The following is a 21,214-nucleotide window of genomic DNA, read 5'->3' as shown; positions in this document are numbered from 1 at the left end:
CATGTTAAATCTGTTAGGACTTAACTGTTTTAGTTACACCAGTGCTCGCTTTCTTTGTATAATACATACAGTTTTTTTTATTATCTCGCACAGCATTTGTTTGTCTACCTTTTTTAATTCCTCCAAACACGTTTCTCGTTGAGGGGTCCTCCTTTCTAAATCCGTCCGTATGCTTTGCCTCAGACACCATCAGGCAGACTGTTTCTGTTCCTCACCGCAGATGCCTGATTATAGAGGAGGTGCTTTTCTCAGCCCTGCCTGCCTTAGTTCATCCCTTCCCTGTGTAAACACTAGGTTTATTCCTCTGTAGCCTTAAACCAGGGCGGATTTGGCCCTATATTTATCCACTTCATCTCTTACGGAAGACAAACAATCCAGTGTAGTATAAAAAAAATGTATTCTGTCATGAAGTGAATCTAAGCTAGTTACATGACGTCGCATCTCTGTGTTTAGTGGTTGGAGGGAATACGATTTGTGTAAAAGGATGAAGTGAGATATTGAGCTGCTTTCAAGATTAAAAGACAAGCACAGAGAATCCACCCAGTCCTCTTGAATGAGTGAATCATCTTGACTATCTGACGAATAGTTAATAGTTGCGCTCTGGCGAATCCATTTATTTCCATATTTGAAGTTCAACGGTATTACAAGGCAATGGGTTTTAATCTCTGTAGAAATATAATAATGCACATGTCAAGGTATAAAGTATATTTCTGTCAAAATACCTGAAATCAAACCGCATAGCCCACCGGTATGTGACAGAGGGCTATGCTATTTCATTCGCATAATTTTTCTGCAATGACTATGCATATTAAAGGAATGGAAAGGCCACAGGGAAAATGTCTAACACTCTTACAATATACATCCTGAAATAGCCCAAGCCCCAGTGCAAAGTACTGTGGCAAACAATCACAAGAGTTGCTGCTTTGTCACCGAGCACTGAGGCCACAGCTTCTTTCACATGTCAGCCTCTGCAGGGTCCCTGCTGGCCAAAGAGCTTCTGTCCCAGGCCGTTACAGTCACTAATCTGGCCTGACACCAAGCTGATTTATAATACCCCCTACCCTAAGCACTGGCTGACTAGAGGTAATTGATTTAGAACAGTGTAGACACCTGCTGAAGAGTATGAAGCCCTCAGAAGCCCCATCCCATGCTCACTCACAAAGTTAGCCTCGCTACCTGTGAGAAATATATGCTTTAAACTGAAGATAAAGGGAAAGCTTTCACTCAAGTTGGGCAATACCACCGAGAGGAAATACTTGCACAGTGTGTTTACAGTTTGTATTGTATTCCATATCTTCCCATGCTCCGTTGTAGTTCTCCTGTGCCTAATTTTTCTAATATGTCAGCTCTCTCCTGCTGCTGAAAATCCACCCGTGATAGATCAGCGGATTGAGCTGAGCCTGAACAACTACCTGTGTTTGGCCAGCTATTGATCTCTGAAGCCTTGTATTTGCCAGTCTCTCTGCTCACATACCTTCACTGTTTGTCTTTTACTGGCGGAGACAAGGCTTTCTGCCCAGGAGGTGGCGAGGGAGGGGGGTGGCTGAGGTCCTCTCTTTGGTGTAAGGGAGGGGGGGAGTCAGTGCCTTCTGTGTTGCCTGCCGAGTCATTTTATGGCACCATCTGTCCACGAGCAAACTGTCGAGTGGCGACGTCTTAGCCCATATCTCTTGCATGACAGCGTGAATTTCCTTTATATATATATGCACATCTGCTGTTGAGAGTGCATCTCAGTTTATATTGCTAATTTAATATTTGGCCATAGCACATAACTGTACTTATGCATTTATTCATTTTTACAATTCTGCCAAATTAAAGCAAAAATTTAATAAATAGTTTTCATCTTTTTTTCCAGTCTGTGAACAAAGCTATTGGCTTTTAGAAACCCTGAACTTCACTTAATACAAGGCTTTGTTGTTTTTTGTAATTGTCTCCATTTGTTTTATTTAGGCTGTAGTTTTGAGGAATTAAACGTTAGCTTGAATGATAACATAAAAGGACAGATAAGTAATAAAGAAAAATGTATATAAACAGTAATGATAGTACCTGAATATATGCATATAAGTAGAAGTGTCAATGCAATCCTGTACAGATGTCAACAAATAGGATGAATTGTATAAGCAACATTCCTATTCCATACAAAAACCATTGGAATGTAAGTATTCTTAAACCAAACTGGTTTATATTCTGTCGACATGGCTTCTAAGATTGGTATCACTTCACAATGAGCAGCTTCATACAGATGATTGTTCCAGGTATACACAGCATTTCTTTTATTTGATGAATGTCTGTTTTGCATTGAGTCTGCTTTTTGATTTATTGCCGGCCCTTTGCCCAGCACTTTGTAGTGCAAGCCATTTTCTCGTTGCTCCGCAGCCCGACAACTCCAATAATCACTCTCCAATAAATTCAAATGGAAGTGGCACTCTGGTATGTCTCTTCTACTCTGTGTAATACACATCAGAGTAATACATATCACCTTTCATTCCCAGATTGTTTTGTAGCCGCAGAGATTGGTAGCCCCCCAGAGGTGATTGTAAATCCCCAAGTTCAGTTCAGAGGTAATTTATGAAGGTGCTTGAGTTTTGTTAAATGTTCACTCGACCGGACTAAATGCTGATCGACAGCGAATCACATGGTTTTGAGCCAAAATGCCACGGTCTCTGCTTTCTGTCGAGAGGCAAGTTTGTGCCTGTATCAGGAGATTATCAGGAGCATGGTGCATGACGACTCAACCCTCACGCGTCACAGTTGACGTCACAGTGCGTCATGTTGACTCGGTCATTTCTTCTTAATATATGCTTACATTTAACATGGCAGTTGTGAGTTATACATAATTATTGACGTGTCCTATTTTAACAACCCGATTGATTTCTCTGAGTCATCCACACAGACAGACACTTTACCCGTGTGATTTATAACGCGAGAGCTTTCATTGTAGGTCACCATAATCAGCACTCCCTACTTTCTATTGCTCAACTTGAGGATGTTCACTCGCCTGTTACAGGCGTCTTTCAGTTTCTCAATCTTCCTCTCGGCAGTAAAGCGTTAACAATTAACTCAGTGGAATCAGCTTGTAAACAGAAGTGCTCTCGAAGTCAATAGGTCTCAGCACATTACCCTTTGTTAGGTGGATTTCAGCATGGCCCTGTAAAAAATTCATGCACCACTGAGCATGCGGATACAGCTAGGCTTTTCAGAGTAAGAGTGAAAACCTAATTTGGTTACTTAACACTTTTCATTTTACAGTATGTGGCTCACTAGTTTGCAGCTATTCTCATGGGGTCTTAGGTTGTGCATTCGCCGCAGAGGCAAAAAAAAAAAAAAGAGCAGAGACTTGTGAGGCTAAGCCTTCCAGGGCATGGAGAACTAATCAAGGGCCAAAACACTGCTGTCGAAATTCAGCTTGTAACTGTGTTTATGGAGCCGTTGCAGTCTGTGCCAACACAAACCTCGCTGGTCTTGGTTTATCACCTCCAGAGATGGCCGTGATTAGCTCCACACACTGCCAACTATATATCTCCGTCGTCCCACCTCCCCACGCTCAGGATGACCCATTAAATGGAGATGGAGAAAGAGAGACAACGTGAGTAGGAGGGATGGGAACTGTGGAGAGCAGAGATACTACCTGTAGTTAGTGTAATAGTAGTGTTTGCTCAGCCTCTTCGTGCTCTTTGCGTAGCTCTGTTGCATTATTTGTGGCCTACTACCTCCAGTTGGGTGGCCACTCCCTTGCCTCGCGCAAACACAAGGTAATAACTTGAATGACAGCCACCAGATGTGTGTGGTAAACAAGCAAATGGCATAGGTGTGTACTTTTCATTATACCGCCCACAAAAGCTCCATTGTCCTCTAAAGTTCACCGTTGAAAATGTTCACAATCCATTGTTCTGCTTTTAATTTGCTCACTAAACCTCTTCTGCCTGTTATGCTGTATATATAGAGTGTGAATGTTTTGCTCTGCAATATGGAGACTCCCCAGACACTCGAGACTCCAAAGCCTCTTCTTAAAGGACTTGGAGAGTGGATGCCCTCCAGTGACTGGACATTTAGGGTTATTTCCTATTTACCTTCTTATCTCTTCCACAGTGTCTTTGTGTTTAGAGTAAACACTGCCACCACAGAATTCTCTCTATCTTTCTCTCTCTCTCCTTCCCTCTCTGTATATATATATATATATATATATATATATATATATATATATATATATATATATGTTTAGGATATATGATCTTGACATCTTGACAAATTGGACTGAAGCCCCAGAGCTACACCATAAATTGTTTTTAGCCTGGTTGCAAACCTCTGAAGCACCACATACATCTCACATTTTTTTTGTATGGCAATTCAGAGTAATGATTTCGGTGCGGCTGGTTGTGAATGGCTGTTCCTTAGCAGCGGTTAACGGGGCTATGAGGCTCCAGGCTTGAATTTATTTAACACATCCTCCCCCTTTGTTTCGTCAATACACGTCCAAGGCTTAAGTGATAATGAGGTGGATGGATAAAACAAATCTTTGACCTTGCCTTTTCTTATTTTAATATATTAGGGCTCTCTAACCTGGGTAATCATCTAATTGGGTTTGCATAAACTAACTAAACTACACTTTTTGAAAATATGCAGATCTTAGGCAGATGTTGTGAAACGCTTATTTATAAAATATTAGTTTGTGCACTACAGTTTTAAACTATTAATTAATATCATACACTGTAGCTGTAAAATAATTTAGCTCCTGAATTCATCCTGACTTATTATTCATCAGGGTCTGAGTCTCAGTGAGATAATCGGGACGATCTTTTTAGCCATAATTATACCGGGGTTACTCTTTATCTTTCACACATTTCCCTCTCTTACTCTGACACAAAAAAAAAAAACAGGTTTCAGAATAAATCATTTAAAAAACATAAGCATACACATGCAATTTTTTTCCGAGGGCAGACATCCACCCCTATGTGATCTTACTGTTTCCCTCTCTCTCTCCCACAAAATGACAAACAGCGTCTTCCTGTGCTCTGAGCCACTTGCTCCGATTCTTTGGATCAAACTGCACCATTTCCACGTTGATGCCTCGTCCTTCCCTCCCCGGCTCCTCCACCGCAACACAAATGCACATTGGGGGCACGCATTGTCCCGTAGTGTTTGTGTGGGTCTGGGAGGCACCGAGCAGCACTGGGATGAATAAGTAGCTAAATAAATAAAGAATAAACCTCGCTCTAGGAATTTGTCTCATTGAAGATGAAAAGCATCTCCCTCTCTCTGGCATCTGCTGTGAAAGATATCCCTCCACCGCCAAGGGTTTGGAGCACGGCAAGTAGCCAGCTCTATCAGCCCCGCTCACTCTATCTACCCACCGACGTGAACCAACGCAACTCTGGCATACATAAAACTGAGTGTCAAAACACATTTGTCAGCCAACAAACTTGATGTGAGTTGTGCTCATTTTGCAGAGCGAACTTAGTGCATAAACGTTAAATAAAAACGGGGTCTGAATGTCTTAAGATCTGGCTGCAGATTGGGGGTGTGATCCAGTTCTTTGGCACCCCGACCAGGGGTTTTGTTTATCTTTTTTCTCCAACAGACTGCTACAGATTAACACAGCAACAATGAGCTGCAGTCTCATTATCAGTGAAGGTGAAGACACGGATGGAAGGTTTTTATCTAGAGGTTTTAAATTATTAGCACCTCTGGAACATCTACATGCAGGGAAGAGTGTAATACTGATTGATACAATCACAGCATGAGCCTTCACTGACAATAGATGATGCTGGCTGCATTCACCGCTTTTTATATTCATTAGATGCAAGGCAGGTTGCTTTGGAAATAGATTCGGTAGACCTGAAGCCTAGAGGCCCGTTTCTGTAAGGATCAAGCAGTGATGAAGACGTAGCCGTCAATGATACCTGTCTGCAGCTGCTCATGTGAGGAATTCTCATCATCTCAGCCATGCCCGTCTCTTCCTTTGCCAAGTAACTGAAGTAACTTCTCTGCAGATGAAGATAATGAACCACGGATCGGTACATTGCTACATAGCCAATGTCAGCCACGACTTGTTCACCAGCTGAAGCACGTGGAGTTTAGCATCAACTTCAGCAACAGCAGTTTAATTTCTTCATTCTCCGAGATCTGTTTCTAGAGGCTTAAAGCTAAGTCACTGTTCCCCCGGGTTTTGCTTCTATTTCCATCACTTCTTTTATTTAAAAAAGGCTAGCATGCTAACCCGTTAGCCCTGGCGCATCTTGTCACTTTCTGACAGTGAGTCACCGCAGCAGCCAGTCCGCCCTGAAGAAGAAACGCTGCTCCGAAGGCGCATTGTAACCTCCTTGCCTTAAAACGCAGAGACTGCTGAAGCTAATGGCAAGTGACCATCACCACCACCCTCTCCCAGCCATAAACTCACACATTTGGCAAAGGGGAAAAACGAAAATACAGCGCCTTTAAGATTTTTTTGCGCTCCCAAGAACTATGCCTCACAGAGTGTTTCCTTTCACAAAGAGGGTGGTCGAAGAGGTGTCGGTGTGCTTCCACATCACACATTGAAAACACCACGTGAGTAATGGGCTGCTCAACACCTCCACAGGCTTAAGAATGGAAAGGTTTTTTTCCACTAGATACTGGGGGCATTGTGTTCCTGACACTCCAACTTATTTAGCTGAGTTGAATAGACCAAAGCTGACCGGCCACCCAGCAAGCCTGGAGATATTGCACATTGTGAGCACCTCTCTTTCTCTTTTCACAAATATCAGTATTGTTCAGGCAGCCACTATAAACTGGGCTGTGAAACTGAACAGATGAGCTGAGAAAGTCTTCAATTCCATTCCAACAGGCCTCTTGTAAAAGCTCTGTACAGAATCATTGTCGCGGAGCCCTTGAAGACAAAAGTAGGGCTACTTTGAAACTTTTGAAACTTTTCTCATTTTGGTTCAGTTTCTTTTTTGTTGTCTTCTGGAGATACTGCTTTAATTCCATCAAAAGAGAGATCTCTATCTTTAACATGCAGCGGCCTGCTTGACTGTGCTATGATGACTCATCACAGATGGCCATGGGCTAGAGAGTCGGGATAAGAAATTTAGTTAGCTGAATATATGGGGATGCACAGTTACTTTGTTTGTAACAGAATTAGACATCTACACTGCAGGCTATAACTAACTGGAGGTAATTGATCTAAATCTTATCAGTGGGCCTCGTCATTTCCTACATCAAATCCAATTTCTTAAAAGAATCAGTGCATGTGCTGTCTGTTTTGAGGGATGGCCTTTTTTGTTTTTGTCTCCACCTTCTACTTAGAGTGATGGAGATGTGCTCTCTGTTTTATGGCTCGGTCAGTTATGGTTAATTTGTCGTACACCTGCTCCTCCTTTGTTGACCAGTCGTGTGTGTGTCCCCTGGGCTGTGTTGCGCGCTTGTTTATGTATGCATACATGTTGTCATTGAATGAGATCATGGCACTTTGTTGATTTCGAGCCCATCTGGAAGACACAGTTTCAATTTCTTAATGGGAAACATTAAGTGGGCGGCAGTCCCGTGGGACTAATGTTCAGGGGGTCCTCTGGGTTTTTGAATGATCCTCACCGGGAGCGGATGACTGAGAAGCTTAATCCTGCGTCCTGACCTCCCCTTTGTCCCTGCTATTTCTTCCCATGAATTCTCGCTGCCGAGCTGCCCTGCGTTTCTTCTCGAACTCTTGGCTGATGTAGTCTCTGCGTGTTACATTCGCTCCACTTGTATTTTCCTCTGCCCCGAGCAGGGTTTTGTTGTGGTTATTTGGTGCCTTGTTTATCGCGACCAAAGATCCCCAGTGTTGTGCGCTGTTGTCTTCTTTACAAGTATACAAAATTCCAGTCTGCTTTGGTTCTGCCTTGCGACTTGTTTTTGATATTTACTGCTTTACCGTGTTATTATGTTCATTCAAATATATGCAAATGTACGGTGAGTCTGAATACTAATGTTTTCTCTCCTTCTCTGCCTGTGTTTGCTCTCGCAGGTGTTAGTCTTTGATCCTGTCGGAGTGGGACGCATCGAGCAAGGGACTGAGGAGGGAGCAGTGCCAACTTGGAACATGGTGCCTAATATTCACCTGGCAGTGCCCCTCCTGCCCAGAGGGGTGTTGCTGTTCCTGCTACTCTTCAGCTGCATGGTGTTCTCCTCTGTGGCAGAGAGTAAGTCAATTCATTCACACAGGAAATCCTTAATACGCTTAATAGGCTTAATAAATTGCACTTTACACTAGTTCCTTTTAACAGGAACCAACATTAGCAAAGCTGAACGTAACCCACTACATCATGTAAATAAGTTGCGTACAACAATCAGGTTTAATCTATAAATTGTTTATAAATTAGCAGGATTACACAAAAACGACTGGAGGGATTTCTATAAAAAGGTAGAATCCATTAACTGTTGGTGCAGATAAGGAGGAAGGATCCTTTATTTGCTTTCACTTTCTTTAACATCATGAGATATAGGACATAACATTGTTCTCAGATAATAATTATAGGATCATAATGTTAAAAGATCCGGCAGGTTTAGGGGATAGATATTAACTAGTGTGGGCACTTTGGTTTTGGTTTTTATTGTTTGTTAGTTCGCCGGATTATTCAAAAACCACCAAATCCATGACATTTTGTGAAGGGATACAACCCAAGGGAGTACCTGTATCATTTTTGAGACGATCTGAATAAACAGGCAGATTCAGGATTTATTTTTACTCTATTTATTATTGAGAGATAGGTATGCAGTCTCTGATTGCCTATTCCAGTTGTGGAGTCATGCAAATTCAAAATAAAATACAGATTATATTTAAATTAGGTGTCTTTGGTGGATTCCAGGCAAACAGAAATATCTCCCCCTCCAATGCATGCCCCAGAGTACAGAGAGCCTTAGCATGTGCACTAAAAATAAGTGTACAGTGCATTCAGTGAAGCTCCACCGGCCTCTGTGCTCGCCTGTCAATCTGAATGAAGCTTTTTGGCTGGAAGGAGTACTCTCAGAAAGATGTCTCGCCATTCCCGTGCCTTTGGGTCTCAGGGGCACTGCTCTGCCAAAGACGGGGTCAAGGACCGAATTAATTCAACACATGACCTCACCTATAGTGCTGTCACTGGGTCACTGTAATTCAATTACACCCCAACCCCTCCCATTCCTCCAGCCGGCCACGCCAACTGCCCTGTCCTCTCGTACATGGGCCCAATAGGATTTGTTTTTCCGTACCCTTTGCCTCCTCTCACTCAGCCCCTTGTCTCTCGCAGTGTGTCTGGAGTTTTGCACAGTTTAGAGTTGTGAACCTGACCTTGTAGAAATGTTTTGCTCTCCTGTCTTTGTTCTGCTGGTTCAGCGAGACTGTCTTTGTTCTGCTCTAAATGGGATTAGACCAAATCCGACCTTGACTGGAGTAGTAGTGGTCAAGTAAGACGAGGAGATTTGCCCTGAGATTACTTCATACCTAGAGTTGAAAGTGCCATGTATCTGACTCAGGTAGGTTGGCAGTGCCTTTCCCTGTGCGCTCAAAACCAAAGTAGCGTGTTGCTAAACCTCTGATTCTTCCCTAATTCAAAATAACAAACTCTGAATTGCTTTAAAATTCATATTAAGTATGAATTGTTGATGATTAATAATCTTTCACAAAGTGATTGAATAACTGCAAGGTATTCTTTGGGCTATGAATAGGTGGCATCCTGCTTCTCTTGACAAAGCAAATAATCTGGAAAAAGATCTGCTTAGTCAGTAATTCATCTATTTATTCGCTCACCATATTTTTTTTGTCATGTTATGATGTGTACCTGTGCTCCTCTTTACCTTCATTTTAATTGCCACCAAGAGAGGAAACAAAATTGATTCAGCTGCATTTGCTGTGTAGAGATTATGGAGGAAAAGGTACTGTCGGGGGCATAGGAGGTCCCAATACATTATCTAAAAGTGCTGATTCTGTCAGATGCACACTGCACAGTTTGGATGCGACCTTGATTATTTAGCTGTAATGCTATTGGGCTGTTTTTAATCTATATTGTGCAGATATGTCCAAAGTCAATTATTTTGCAAAAATGCAGGACTGCTGAAGGTATTTAAATTATGAGAAAGACAGGTTTTGTGACAGTATTTTGTGCCTTCAGGGCATTTTAAATATATACACTTCATTTGCTAGAGTTAAATATACACATACACCTGAACATGCAGTTGTTTGCTGGACAAAACGTTTAACTTGGTCCCGCCTTTGAACAATTGCTTCTTGTGGACGGTGTTTTACTTAATCCTTTGCTCTCTGTCTGTCTCTGTGAGAGCATAGTCTCCCCCCCCCCCCCCCCCCGGTCTCTAATTTCAGTAATCGCATCATTTACCCATAAAAACACAGAACCAGGGCTCTTCATTAACAGATAGAGATACTCTGCTGTGTCATGCTGTAACAAGCCAGGACGAGCCTCTTTACTGAGGGACCTCCCGGACACTGATACTTGGATAGGGGGGAGAAGAAAAGGAATTTCATCTTAAAAGGGAAGATAAAAGAAATAATAAGTTGGTAAAAAAGCCTGGCTCTGGTCTGAGGTTAAACTAGGGTTGTAGTTTAATGAAAGCACACTTTGGAAAAAGATGTAGACCTGCCATTATGATAAAGGAGTCTTTCTGTAAAGCCAACAGACATAGAATTAAAATAAGACAGTTGGGGGGCAAAAATAACACCTACCACTAATGGCAGGGTTGTGTGCGTTTGGTGTCTGTAATTTGTATGCCACTTAGTTATGTGAACTTGATAGTTCTGGTTTGGATTTCCTGTATTACAGGGTAGACACCAGACAGATATTATGGGCGGATAGTGCCTGGCAAGGCTCTGATTACATGGGTTCAGTCGGGTGTCCTTGTCTCCCCGTAGCAAAAGCTGTCACAGATGGCAAATGTGCGGGCAGGGTTGAGCCATCTCCTCTCATAAAAAACTAAAGGTTATTCCATTTACAGTGCAATGTTTGCTGATTTAGGATGGCCACATGTCAGAGGTTGTTGTCTTACTGTTCGTTAGGCACGATTCCCGAGCTGCGACATTTCATAATGATTAACACCACACATACACAAAGTCCCCGACCAGCAGCACCAGTGATGCTCTGTGACATCATTGATCCTCTATCGCCATTAAGTCAGCTCAGAATACAGTGTGATTACTGCGAGTGCTGATCGCAGACGTCTCATCGATCCCGGGGGAGCTCGGCCTAATCAACCAGCCCTCTATACAGCCCCCTGGTACACAATAGGCCACTGGCCCCCAAGGTCAGCCTCAAAGTCACACAGAGCCAGCACTTAAATGAAATGGTTATCTTTTTGTAGTGCTGTCATTGTGAGTTATTCCATTGGCTTTAATAAGCTTTTGATGTATGTGGCGCCTTCACGTGCCTCACATGTTGTGATCTCGGGCGGCTTTTCATGTGAGGTGCATCAAGGCCGTCTTAAGTTTAGAGAGACTTTTCGTATCAAACCACAGTAAGACTCTCTTTTAGCATATTATTTGTGTTCCCCTATGTACCACAAATAGACTACTGGCATTTGTTTTTACTTGTATAGACAATATCTTAGCCTCTGTGTTTCTTCATCCAATAAGTAGCCCACAAAGAGGTGTCCCATGGGGATGCTATGCTAAATATAAATGTCTGTAAACGGAAATATCCCCAAATAACCAATAAAGTTCCCATTACACCTTAAATCCTAAAAACTGCCATGTACTACACAAACCCATAAAACAAGGTTCATGGATTGATCTGGCAATTTCTAAAGCGACTTCACCGGACTGACGTGATGGACATGCCAAAGCGGTTTGGAAAGCAGCGGACAGACGGGGGGGGACTGGGACTGCAAATTGGATTGTATTTTTAAGTGTCCATATGGTCACCCAGTTCAGAAAACAGAAAGGAAAAGGAATTGATTCTTTTTTAATTAAAAGTAACCATATCCACCTTGGAGAGCCACTCGGAGACTAATACATTTAAAACACAGCTGTGGTCCACACACATCATACAGACAGTAGTGCAGAGGGAGGCTGAGGAGGAGATAAAGCTAAACAAAAGAAGATGTTCTCCTCTGAAGCAGCGGGAGAAAGCAATATATATGAGAGGGAAACATCTGCAAGATAATGTTTTGCAGGAATGCAATTTAGAGGCGGCAGAGATTTGATGGGAAGTTGTTTTCATAAGCCAGTGCAGCAGTGTCAGAATAGAAGGAGGGAGGGGTCACAGGGGGTTAATGATGTGAGATTAATAGTTTAATTAGGGAGCTCAGTGGCACGGCCAGAGGCACTCACCCAAACCCTCGGCTGTGTCCCGGTTTCGGCGATGCCACAGGACAACAAGAAGCGCCAGTGTCCTTCCAGAAAAGGGCAGATGGGGAAAGACATTGTAATTTTCTGCTCATACTGACGGCTTTATTGACAAAACGCGACTAAATACCTCACTGCCAATTATAACTTGTTGTTAATTACATGCTCACTTAATCTTATGGTATATGTATTGGTATAATCCAGTATTAGAAGTGATTTGGATTTAATTTGGGTTGAGAGATATTATGTGGGAAATGCTATTAAGTATTAAGGGATGCCCATACGCATCCCGATCTGATTCTTCTCAGAGAAATACAAGATAGCTGCCGTTAAATAGGGCATAATTGAATATACTTTTGGAACAAAGCACCCATGTATTGTTTACTTTTGCAGTTTCCTCTAAGGTACTTTTTAAAGGCAGTTAACTCAACCCAAACAGCCTGAGGACATGGTGCAGTATAAAACGTAGTCTGGTCTCAAGTGGATTCTCCTGTATTTCACGGATAAATGGTCACCTTAACTTTTTTTCAAAGCTCTAAATCGAAAGGGGAGCTACAAAGTGCCTATTGGTGCCTGTAAAGATAGAATTCCATTGTTGTTTTATGTCCCTACAGTAGCATAATTTAATTTCCTGCTCAAATTTAGCTTGCGGAGAGTTGAATTATTTAAGGCCTCTGCGCCGTGTGGGTGAGAAAATGAGAACAATGGCGGGACTTCTTTGTGGTCTCGGAGGGAGGGGTAATCAAGGGGAGGTAAATTAATGAGGTTACTGGGGTCACAGGGGGGTGCATGGTGATGGATGATGAGCTAACCCCAAAATGGAAGCTCAGAAGAAGCAGGGAGGCATCTCTGCAGCTTAGCCCCTAACCCGCCCCCTCCCGGGATCGCTTAGCGCACTTAACATTTTCCCTACACTGGTTTATTAATGTCAGAGTCCGAGCCGGGGTGACCATTGGTCTTGGTGCTGCACCATTAACAAACCCCCCCCACCAGTTGCCTGAGTCTTCCTTTCGAACTCCCACAGCAGCTTTACAGAGTGGTTTGGATTTCCATTAAAACGGTGTCACACTAGATGCTTTATTTCCATATTCAAGCCGCATTGAAAATGCACTTCTTCCCCCATCTTCGTATTTTGTTTTGCATGCAAGTGTCCCCAGATTGACACGCAGCTAGCCGCCCACACATGCCTTCAAATGCGGCAGTCGTCCTTCAGTTTCTAGATGGAAAAAACACTTAGTATCACGACGGCGCAAATGAGAACATTTCATCAAGCGAGCTAAATGAACATCGGAGGTGACGTAGCCCCAGGGTTATGCAGATGAGCGCCGCAGCTCTGGCGACACATTAGCAGGCTTTTCTTGGAGGTTCGGGTAACATACAGTACGGATTTGGTTTTGCATTTCACATTTACATTCTCCACATTGTGTATCAGTCTTTACAGTGGGTTGTTTTTCAGTTAATTATATAGTGGGGCTCCAACCAGCAGGCAATTATGGTGGTTGCATCGAAAAGAAGGAAACCCATAAAATGTAAAGTATAGTTTGCCCTCGTTTTATTACCATAATTTCAAAAACAGCATGAAGTTGTATATATTTCAATGTGTAATACAACAACACAAGTAGTGGTTTTCTCTTAAGAACGGACAACAAAGAAAACGCAGAGCCGTGTCTGCCTTCATCTAATGGCTGTTGAGACTTTCCCTTAAGGAATGAGGTGGGTTGAAAGCAGCCACAGGTAGTGAGTCATCTTTGAATAGATCTAGGTAGGGCGCCAGTTTAAATACCACAGGTAATATAAAACCTCAGACTCCCAATCGTGTGATACCAGGAACACCCACAATCCGCGCCATCAAAAAAAAGCACACAATGAAGCGTTTGTTCTTTGCGTGTTTGTTAAACAGTCGTTTTAAATGCCTACTCCAGGCTCAGGTCACCGAAAGCACATTGTGGTTTAAAAAAAAAATAAAAGTCATCCATTGACTGACAGACAAGAGGAGAGAGAGAGAGTGCAGAGTTGAGAGATGCCTCGCTCTTTCATAATCAGCTTGAGAAGATGAAAGCCATTACATTAATGTTGCTCACAGTGGGAAGAGAGGAGTGAAGGGTAATTGCACTTAGAGTTCCTGTTCTTCTCTACTGTCTTGAATAATTCACACAAGGCTTGAAGGCCTGATAGAAAGCTCGTCTTCGAGGTCTACGGGGTGTTGAAAGTTTCATGGTTTTCCTTTTTTCATATTCTCCTTTTCAGGTTTAGACATTTTGTCTTAAGTACAGTATCCCAGTGATGACTAATCACATTGTTCTTGTGATTTCACCGAAGTTCCGATCAAACTTCAAATATTTAGACTGAAGTTATTTTCTCAGTCACCTTTCGTCGTGTACGCTCAGCAAGTTCACAGCGAGGCTGACTCAGCGAAAAACAAGCGGAGGAGTTGATGGACTACGGTGAATGGGCCGCTTATTGCAATTGCATCGCTCTTCATGACTCTTTATAAGGTGATATCAATTTAACAGATTTAAGAGATTCAAATTTAAAAACTGGATAATAAAAATAAATCACCTTGACCTGAAATCCCTCAACTAAAGTGAGATGAGTATGTGAAACCCTCCCTGTAATGATTCAGTCCTTTTGTCGCTCTACACAAATCCGTGCACAAATACACGTGTCTTTTGGAAAAAAATTAAAAATAACAATGCTCCATGGTGTAAAACCGAAGTTCAGATAGCAAACATGATGTTTATTGGTTTAAACAAACAGCCTGAAGTGCAGTTGACTTACCGGGGTAAATAACTCGCAGTGGAGGCAGCTTTATACGGAATTAATTTCAAACAAGTTGCATGCTAATGGCCTGAAAAGGCGTTAATGGATGAGTTCCATTAAAAACAACCACTGCTGATGCCATCAGACAAAATCCCACTAAGTGTTGCCTCGTGAAAATGATAACTTGCTGATTCATTATTAATAAGAATTAATGGTTTTCTCTCTGCCCCGTGTGTATCGATCCCTGATACTCTACACTCACACAGCAGCTCTCACCGGGCACTGTGGCGGGCTTGGGAATACACTAATTGTAAGCCACACAAGAGCTATTTGTTTGGCTCTCCCTGCTGTCTCTGCATTTATTACGAGCCCCGCTCAGAGGCCCAAACACACACACAGACACACAGACACACACACACACACACAGACACACAGAGACGTGAGGTACTCATCGCAGAATAACAACCAAAGACAGAAGAAGAATGGAAGTAGAAGAAGAATAGAAGAAACAGGAACCCACCCGCAAAGCTGTGTGACTGTGTTCGCTTGCTTTGCATTTGGTCTCGTCTTCACTCCATTCTCGAGTGAATGGCGTCCACAGTAGAGGAGCAAGGAGAGAGGCCTGATTCCTGTGTTCACCGGCTAATGGCTGCTAGCTCCTTAGCTGGAAAAGTCTCATATGTCGTGTGTGCACTGAAAACAAATTCATAATACAAGGCCTGTTTATTTGACCTTGACAAGGTCATCTACTGTTTGCTGTACAGGGACAGTTTGTCCTGACCATCTGTCCTGCCTGTCTCGTGCAGTCTCTCTCTGTCTATTAGAAGAAAAGCACACCTGTATCAACGCTGGAGTTTGGGAATCCCCCCACATCTTTTCATCGCTCTAATGATCTGAAACCCCACAGATAGAACTGAAGGCATGGGGTTAACTGAGAGAAGCTGTTTAATCCCACACATGGAGCAGTCAGCCGCTCTGTAGTCTCCATCAGGGCTGTCTAAGCCAGAATCTATACACACTTGTCAATACCGTGCCCTCTAGGTCAAATTTGAATTCCATGTCAACAGAGCACATGTATGCATATTTGATATGGGGGATATTACTCCTGCCTCATGCACGCACACTAAAGCATGAACGCTAAACCGTCTCATTTTGTACTACGTTTTTTAAACCTTATGCATTAACATGGTCAGAATTAATTTCCCTAATCACTCTATAATTAGTTTGAGAGTCAGGATCTGTAGCCTACAAGAAACACCTTATTAGTCCCACCCAAAAATTGTGTTTTCACTCTGTATTGTTTATTTTGCGATTAAAAATTTTTTTTTTCTTCATGCTGCAGTGCGTGTACTGTTTTACATGTGGATCACTTTTTGATCTTTCTGGTGCATACATGTGTTAATTAAAACCAATAGTTTCAATGATTGAGTTGTAATTCAGACATGTTTATCTGCTTTGATAGTGAGGAAGATAACCCAGTTTAGGTGTTTACGTGATAGCTGCTGTAATTAGAGTCATCCCTTGATCTGGTTGGTGTGAATAAATTACTATGGTGAGCATGAGGCACTCACGTGTCGATAACCTCAGCCCTGAAATCCATAGCACCTCACAACCAGCGCTGGCCCTGACAGATGTGGCAGCCCTTTCTACACTCTGCCAGTGAGAGGAGAGCGTGCGTTCAAGCTTTGTGTGTCAAGACAGGAGTTTTCAACGTGACGTATCAAAGCTTAGGAGTGTGGCTCAAAGCGTGCAGTCACTGGTAGGGAGAGGGATTTGCATAGGTAGGCTTATGTGTTTTCCACCTCGTCCCTGCCATTGTTTTCATGTGACAACTGCCTGACAGCCAGGAAAATGGGACACAGGCAGAGAAAAGAAGGCAAGAGTCTGGATTTTTGTCTCTCTAAGAAAAGAAACTGACAAACCCAACAGTTCACTATCCTCACCCACCAGTGGTGGCACAGTGACGGAGGAACTCAGCCGAGGCTCTGTCGAAAAAAAATAAATACCTCTGCCCTTCCATTCAAGTGTGTTAGGACATTATTAACCCTGTTAACAAGTCTGGGGTTTGGGGTCAGCGCAGACCCTTTGGAGATCTTGTGATTTGATGCCTGGCAGTTTCCTGTATTAGCAAAGGACAGCTCAGAATGTGCCACAGTTTCGCCTCAGAGTCAAAGGTCAACTATCAAAATTCAGGGGAAGCTTGTTTAAGAGGATTAATACAGGAAAGGCTCAGCAAGGGCCAGTTTGCCCCTTTTCCTCTACTTATCCCTGAAGTCCTGACAATTCCTAACATCCACTGGTTCCCTCAGTTAAATGTTTGTGGCAGTACATGAGTTTGCATCCTTTAATTTGAAGCATGTGCCGAGAACTGTTTAATGCTGCTTGATCCCCCCCGCTTAGGGGCAGATGTTAGCAGGAACTACTGCTGATAATCAGGTCTCTGGGATTCCAACTCACCATCCATGCATGCACTGATGCATTCTCAGGCACACACTCTTAAAAGCTTATCAGGCCTGAATCATTAGCAGAGCTGCCGGTTGTGTGTGTGTGCGCCCCAGTCACATTTTGACGTTGTAGAAAAGGATAAGTCTGGTCCCTGGGAGAAGCAGGGGGAAAATATCATTCAAATGTCAGGTGGGATTAGGAACTATGAGGGGGTCACAGGTCACAGATGGGTGGATGAACGTGTTGGATTACTGTGCATCGCCAGGCTCGTCTAACTGCCTCCTCTCGCACTGCAGCACGCTACAACAACTTATCACCGTCTTTTATGATGACGTGGATTTGATAGTGTTTATGTTTGTCATGGTTAGCTTATCGTGATTGGTTTTCAAAAAGACCACATTAGCTTTAATCTGTTTTTCAAATGTGACACTTATTTGACAGTGGCTTTGACACGTAAAACAGATTATAAACGGAATGAATAATGCAAGATAGATGCTTTCATTTTACTCTTTAAAGCTGGGGAGAGGTGGTGTATCTCAGTGCATCCCTGCTGTTACCAGTATTATCTTTAATCACATGTGACAACAGACCTGTCCAGATACTTGTGTTGGCAATTAATGTGTCTTTATGTAACACAAATGACAAAAATGTTGTGCTTTGCTAGACTGTGTATGCACGTCAGAGCTTTACGACCATTTAAAAGGAAAATAATGTCATATTTCGACAATAAGGTCGTAATATTACGAAAATAAAACTGTAATTTTGGGCTAGCTGTTATTCTAGAGAGGGAACATGAGGGAACAACCCGTTTCATACCTCTGTTAGTACATCTGTCCGTGCATCTAGTTGCATTGATGTGTGCATAAGCATTTCACATTAAAAAAGAGTTATGTATCTGCACACTCCTCACTGCCTGCATTCCCCCCCCCCCCTTGTTGTACTCTGAAAGCTCCTCTTCAGAGATGTCCTTAAGAAAAGACAGCAGGCACCACCACTCTCTCTACAGCCAACCAAGGGCAGAGGGTGATTATATAAGACCTGGAGAATGTGCTCACTAACAGTCCCATCTATACCACAACCTAGTACAGTGTTATCCCAACTAGATATTGACCCCGACACCCCACCTCTACCCGATGTTATAGTAGAAGACATAAAAAAGAAAAGAATGGTGGCAGCCATTGCTGGTTTTTCCCCAGCGTGTGCTCAGCGAGGGAAGGCTGGCGTCTCCTCTGTGTACACAGCATAATGATTCACCCGTTTGTGCGTGTGTCTCTACGGGGCGGTCTGTTCGTCATAACTGCGGGTTAGGTGTTCCCCACCTCCCTCTTTAATGACTCTGGAGATGAAACACAAGCTGACAGAGCTGGTAATAAGGACACCGAGTTATGTTTTTGAAGCCTGGCTTGTGTAATGCACATCTGAGGCTGTAAATACAGCATAAAGCATTGAAACCACAGCTAGGCGCATAGGTGTGCTTATTGTAGCCCCATGTCAACTAAGACAGGGACTGTCACTGAAACACGCACACCATTGTCCAGTGAACAATGACGTTGGGTGTGGTGCTGGGTAGAATCACCCTAAAGGCAAACACAGAAACCACGGTTAGAGGTTCACCAAGGTAATCTATAGTGTTTTTTATAAACAAACAGTATCTAGAGTAAACTAATAGACATTTCAGAACCAAATCACAATAGATGCCTTAATTGAATCCAAGGACATCCTGTCAAATAACCTGGTTAACTTTGAAAATGTTGAATTCACAAGCAGTTTTTATATTTGAGGATGAGCATTGTCTGATTATTTGTCGTGTTTTAATTGATGCTGAAGCAAGAGTAAGAAATTCATCGTTATGAAGTGACAGACAGGAACACAAAGAGACCGAAAGTGTGTGAAACAACAAAACCTGCGTAGGTTGCCTCATTTGTGAGCAGAAAGTCTTACCCACAGATAACCAAGTTTTATATAATGACGTGACTAACATCACCTTCACCTCTCCCCCTCCCTTCTGCTCTCCTTTGTCCTTCCCTCTCTCCCCGTCATTGACTTCCTTCCCTCCCTCTCCAATTCCCTCTGCCCCCCTTTGCTCCATCCTCCTCAGGCATGCCGAGTTTCGTGAAATCCCCAGAGGACCAGACGGGTATCTCGGGCGGAGTTGCATCGTTTGTGTGCCAGGCCACTGGGGACCCCAAACCCAGAATCACCTGGATGAAGAAAGGCAAGAAAGTCAGCTCCCAGCGCTTTGAGGTGAGCACTCATGCGTGACTCTCAGATCTCTGAACACTCCCGGTGCTCAAGTAAACACGGGGCACGCACAAACACAACTCACGTGACAAAACATTGTACAGACTGAGGCGTCAGACAGCCTCTGTAACCCTCTCTCGTTAATGACTCGTCCACATGTTCATCTACACATGCACATGCGCCTGCAGCTTGCACACAAAGCCTCCTCTCCCTCAGCACACACACTCAATTGCCCGGTTATTGAGCATAACGCCGTCTCTTCTCTTCTCTAAGCAAGAATAGACAGGCTTCCCTTCCCCGGCATCTCCTCCTATCTTGATTTATAAAGTCCGCTTCATCTCTTTCAATCTTTTCACACCCTCACCCTTCCCCTTCTGTTCCTCAGCTCTACCATCTCTGGCCTTGCGCCCCCTTGATGTATTACCTGATGTATTTTCCCTCCCCCTTTTGAGCTCTAAGGAGGAGAAGGAAGAGCCTTAGGTGGGATCTCACACTGCTTCTGACCAGTGTTTCCTCTGTAATGTAATGTAGCCATGGCAGCTGGGAGGACTATTGGTTTAAGCCCCTGGTTGGTTTTCCTGGATATGATCTAACTTGTGGTTCTGCTCTGCATCGATATTTTTGTATTAGATTTCATATCATCGTTCACTCTACAAATCACGATTGATTCCCTCTTGTGTTCAAAATGAACGTTTTTGGGAAACAAATAATTTCATTTGCCATTTTTTTGTGGGGAAAAGACAGACTCCACTCTCTGCTTGAAAAATCTAATTCTGCTGCAGGAAATGAAAACAGGCCTTTAAGAAACTGGTCAAGCATTTGCAAACAAAAATGCTCTCATATTAGAAACAATAATATCAGCAACACGGTCACATGAGAGTAGAAATGAATGTTATCTACATTTTGCAATTAATTGATATACTTGGAAAATAAATAACATTCCTGCCCCTTTGCTTTCCTCTGGTTCTCCTAGGTGATTGAGTTTGATGACGGTTCAGGCTCCGTGCTCCGGATCCAGCCGCTGCGCACACATCGAGATGAAGCCATTTACGAGTGCACATCCACCAACAGCGCTGGCGAGATCAACACCAGTGCGAAGCTCACAGTGCTTGAAGGTAAGATAAGCCTCATTTTTTTTTCTTCTTTCTCCATCTTGCTTTCAGTCTCACTCTTTTCTTTAACTCCTTCTTCTGTCGCTGCTGCTGCAAAAGTTCTCATTCCACTATATTTAAAAGCTGATGCTGGCGTTAATGATACACACATAAACATTTGCTAACTCTGAGGATTCCTGGTATTAGAGGTGTCTTAGAGGAGTAGATACATCCTAATGTTAAAAACTATAAAACTATATTTTATATCAGCATATGTATGACACTGAATATACATTTACTATACGAAGCATTTTGGGTGAATAAATTGATTCATCTAAATCCTTACAGTAACATATGAGAGTCAGTGTCACTAACAACTTAAAGAAAAATG

General features: G+C 42.9%; 1 protein-coding gene across 1 annotated transcript in view; it reads left to right on the top strand.

Moving 5' to 3' along the window:
• The window catches only part of LOC133968614 (receptor-type tyrosine-protein phosphatase F-like), a 120,324-nt gene that overhangs the window by 8,192 nt on the left and 90,918 nt on the right, over positions 1-21,214 (top strand). The window contains exons 2-4 of the mRNA XM_062404762.1: positions 7,982-8,156; positions 19,590-19,735; positions 20,706-20,847. Of these exons, the coding sequence (XP_062260746.1) occupies positions 8,057-8,156; positions 19,590-19,735; positions 20,706-20,847 (388 nt within the window). The 5' untranslated portion in view covers positions 7,982-8,056. The remainder of the gene's footprint in view (positions 1-7,981; positions 8,157-19,589; positions 19,736-20,705; positions 20,848-21,214) is intronic.

Source organism: Platichthys flesus, chromosome 14 (assembly GCF_949316205.1).
Source record: "Platichthys flesus chromosome 14, fPlaFle2.1, whole genome shotgun sequence".
NCBI classification, from domain to species: domain Eukaryota; kingdom Metazoa; phylum Chordata; class Actinopteri; order Pleuronectiformes; family Pleuronectidae; genus Platichthys; species Platichthys flesus.
This window is presented reverse-complemented; position numbering and strand designations above follow the sequence as displayed.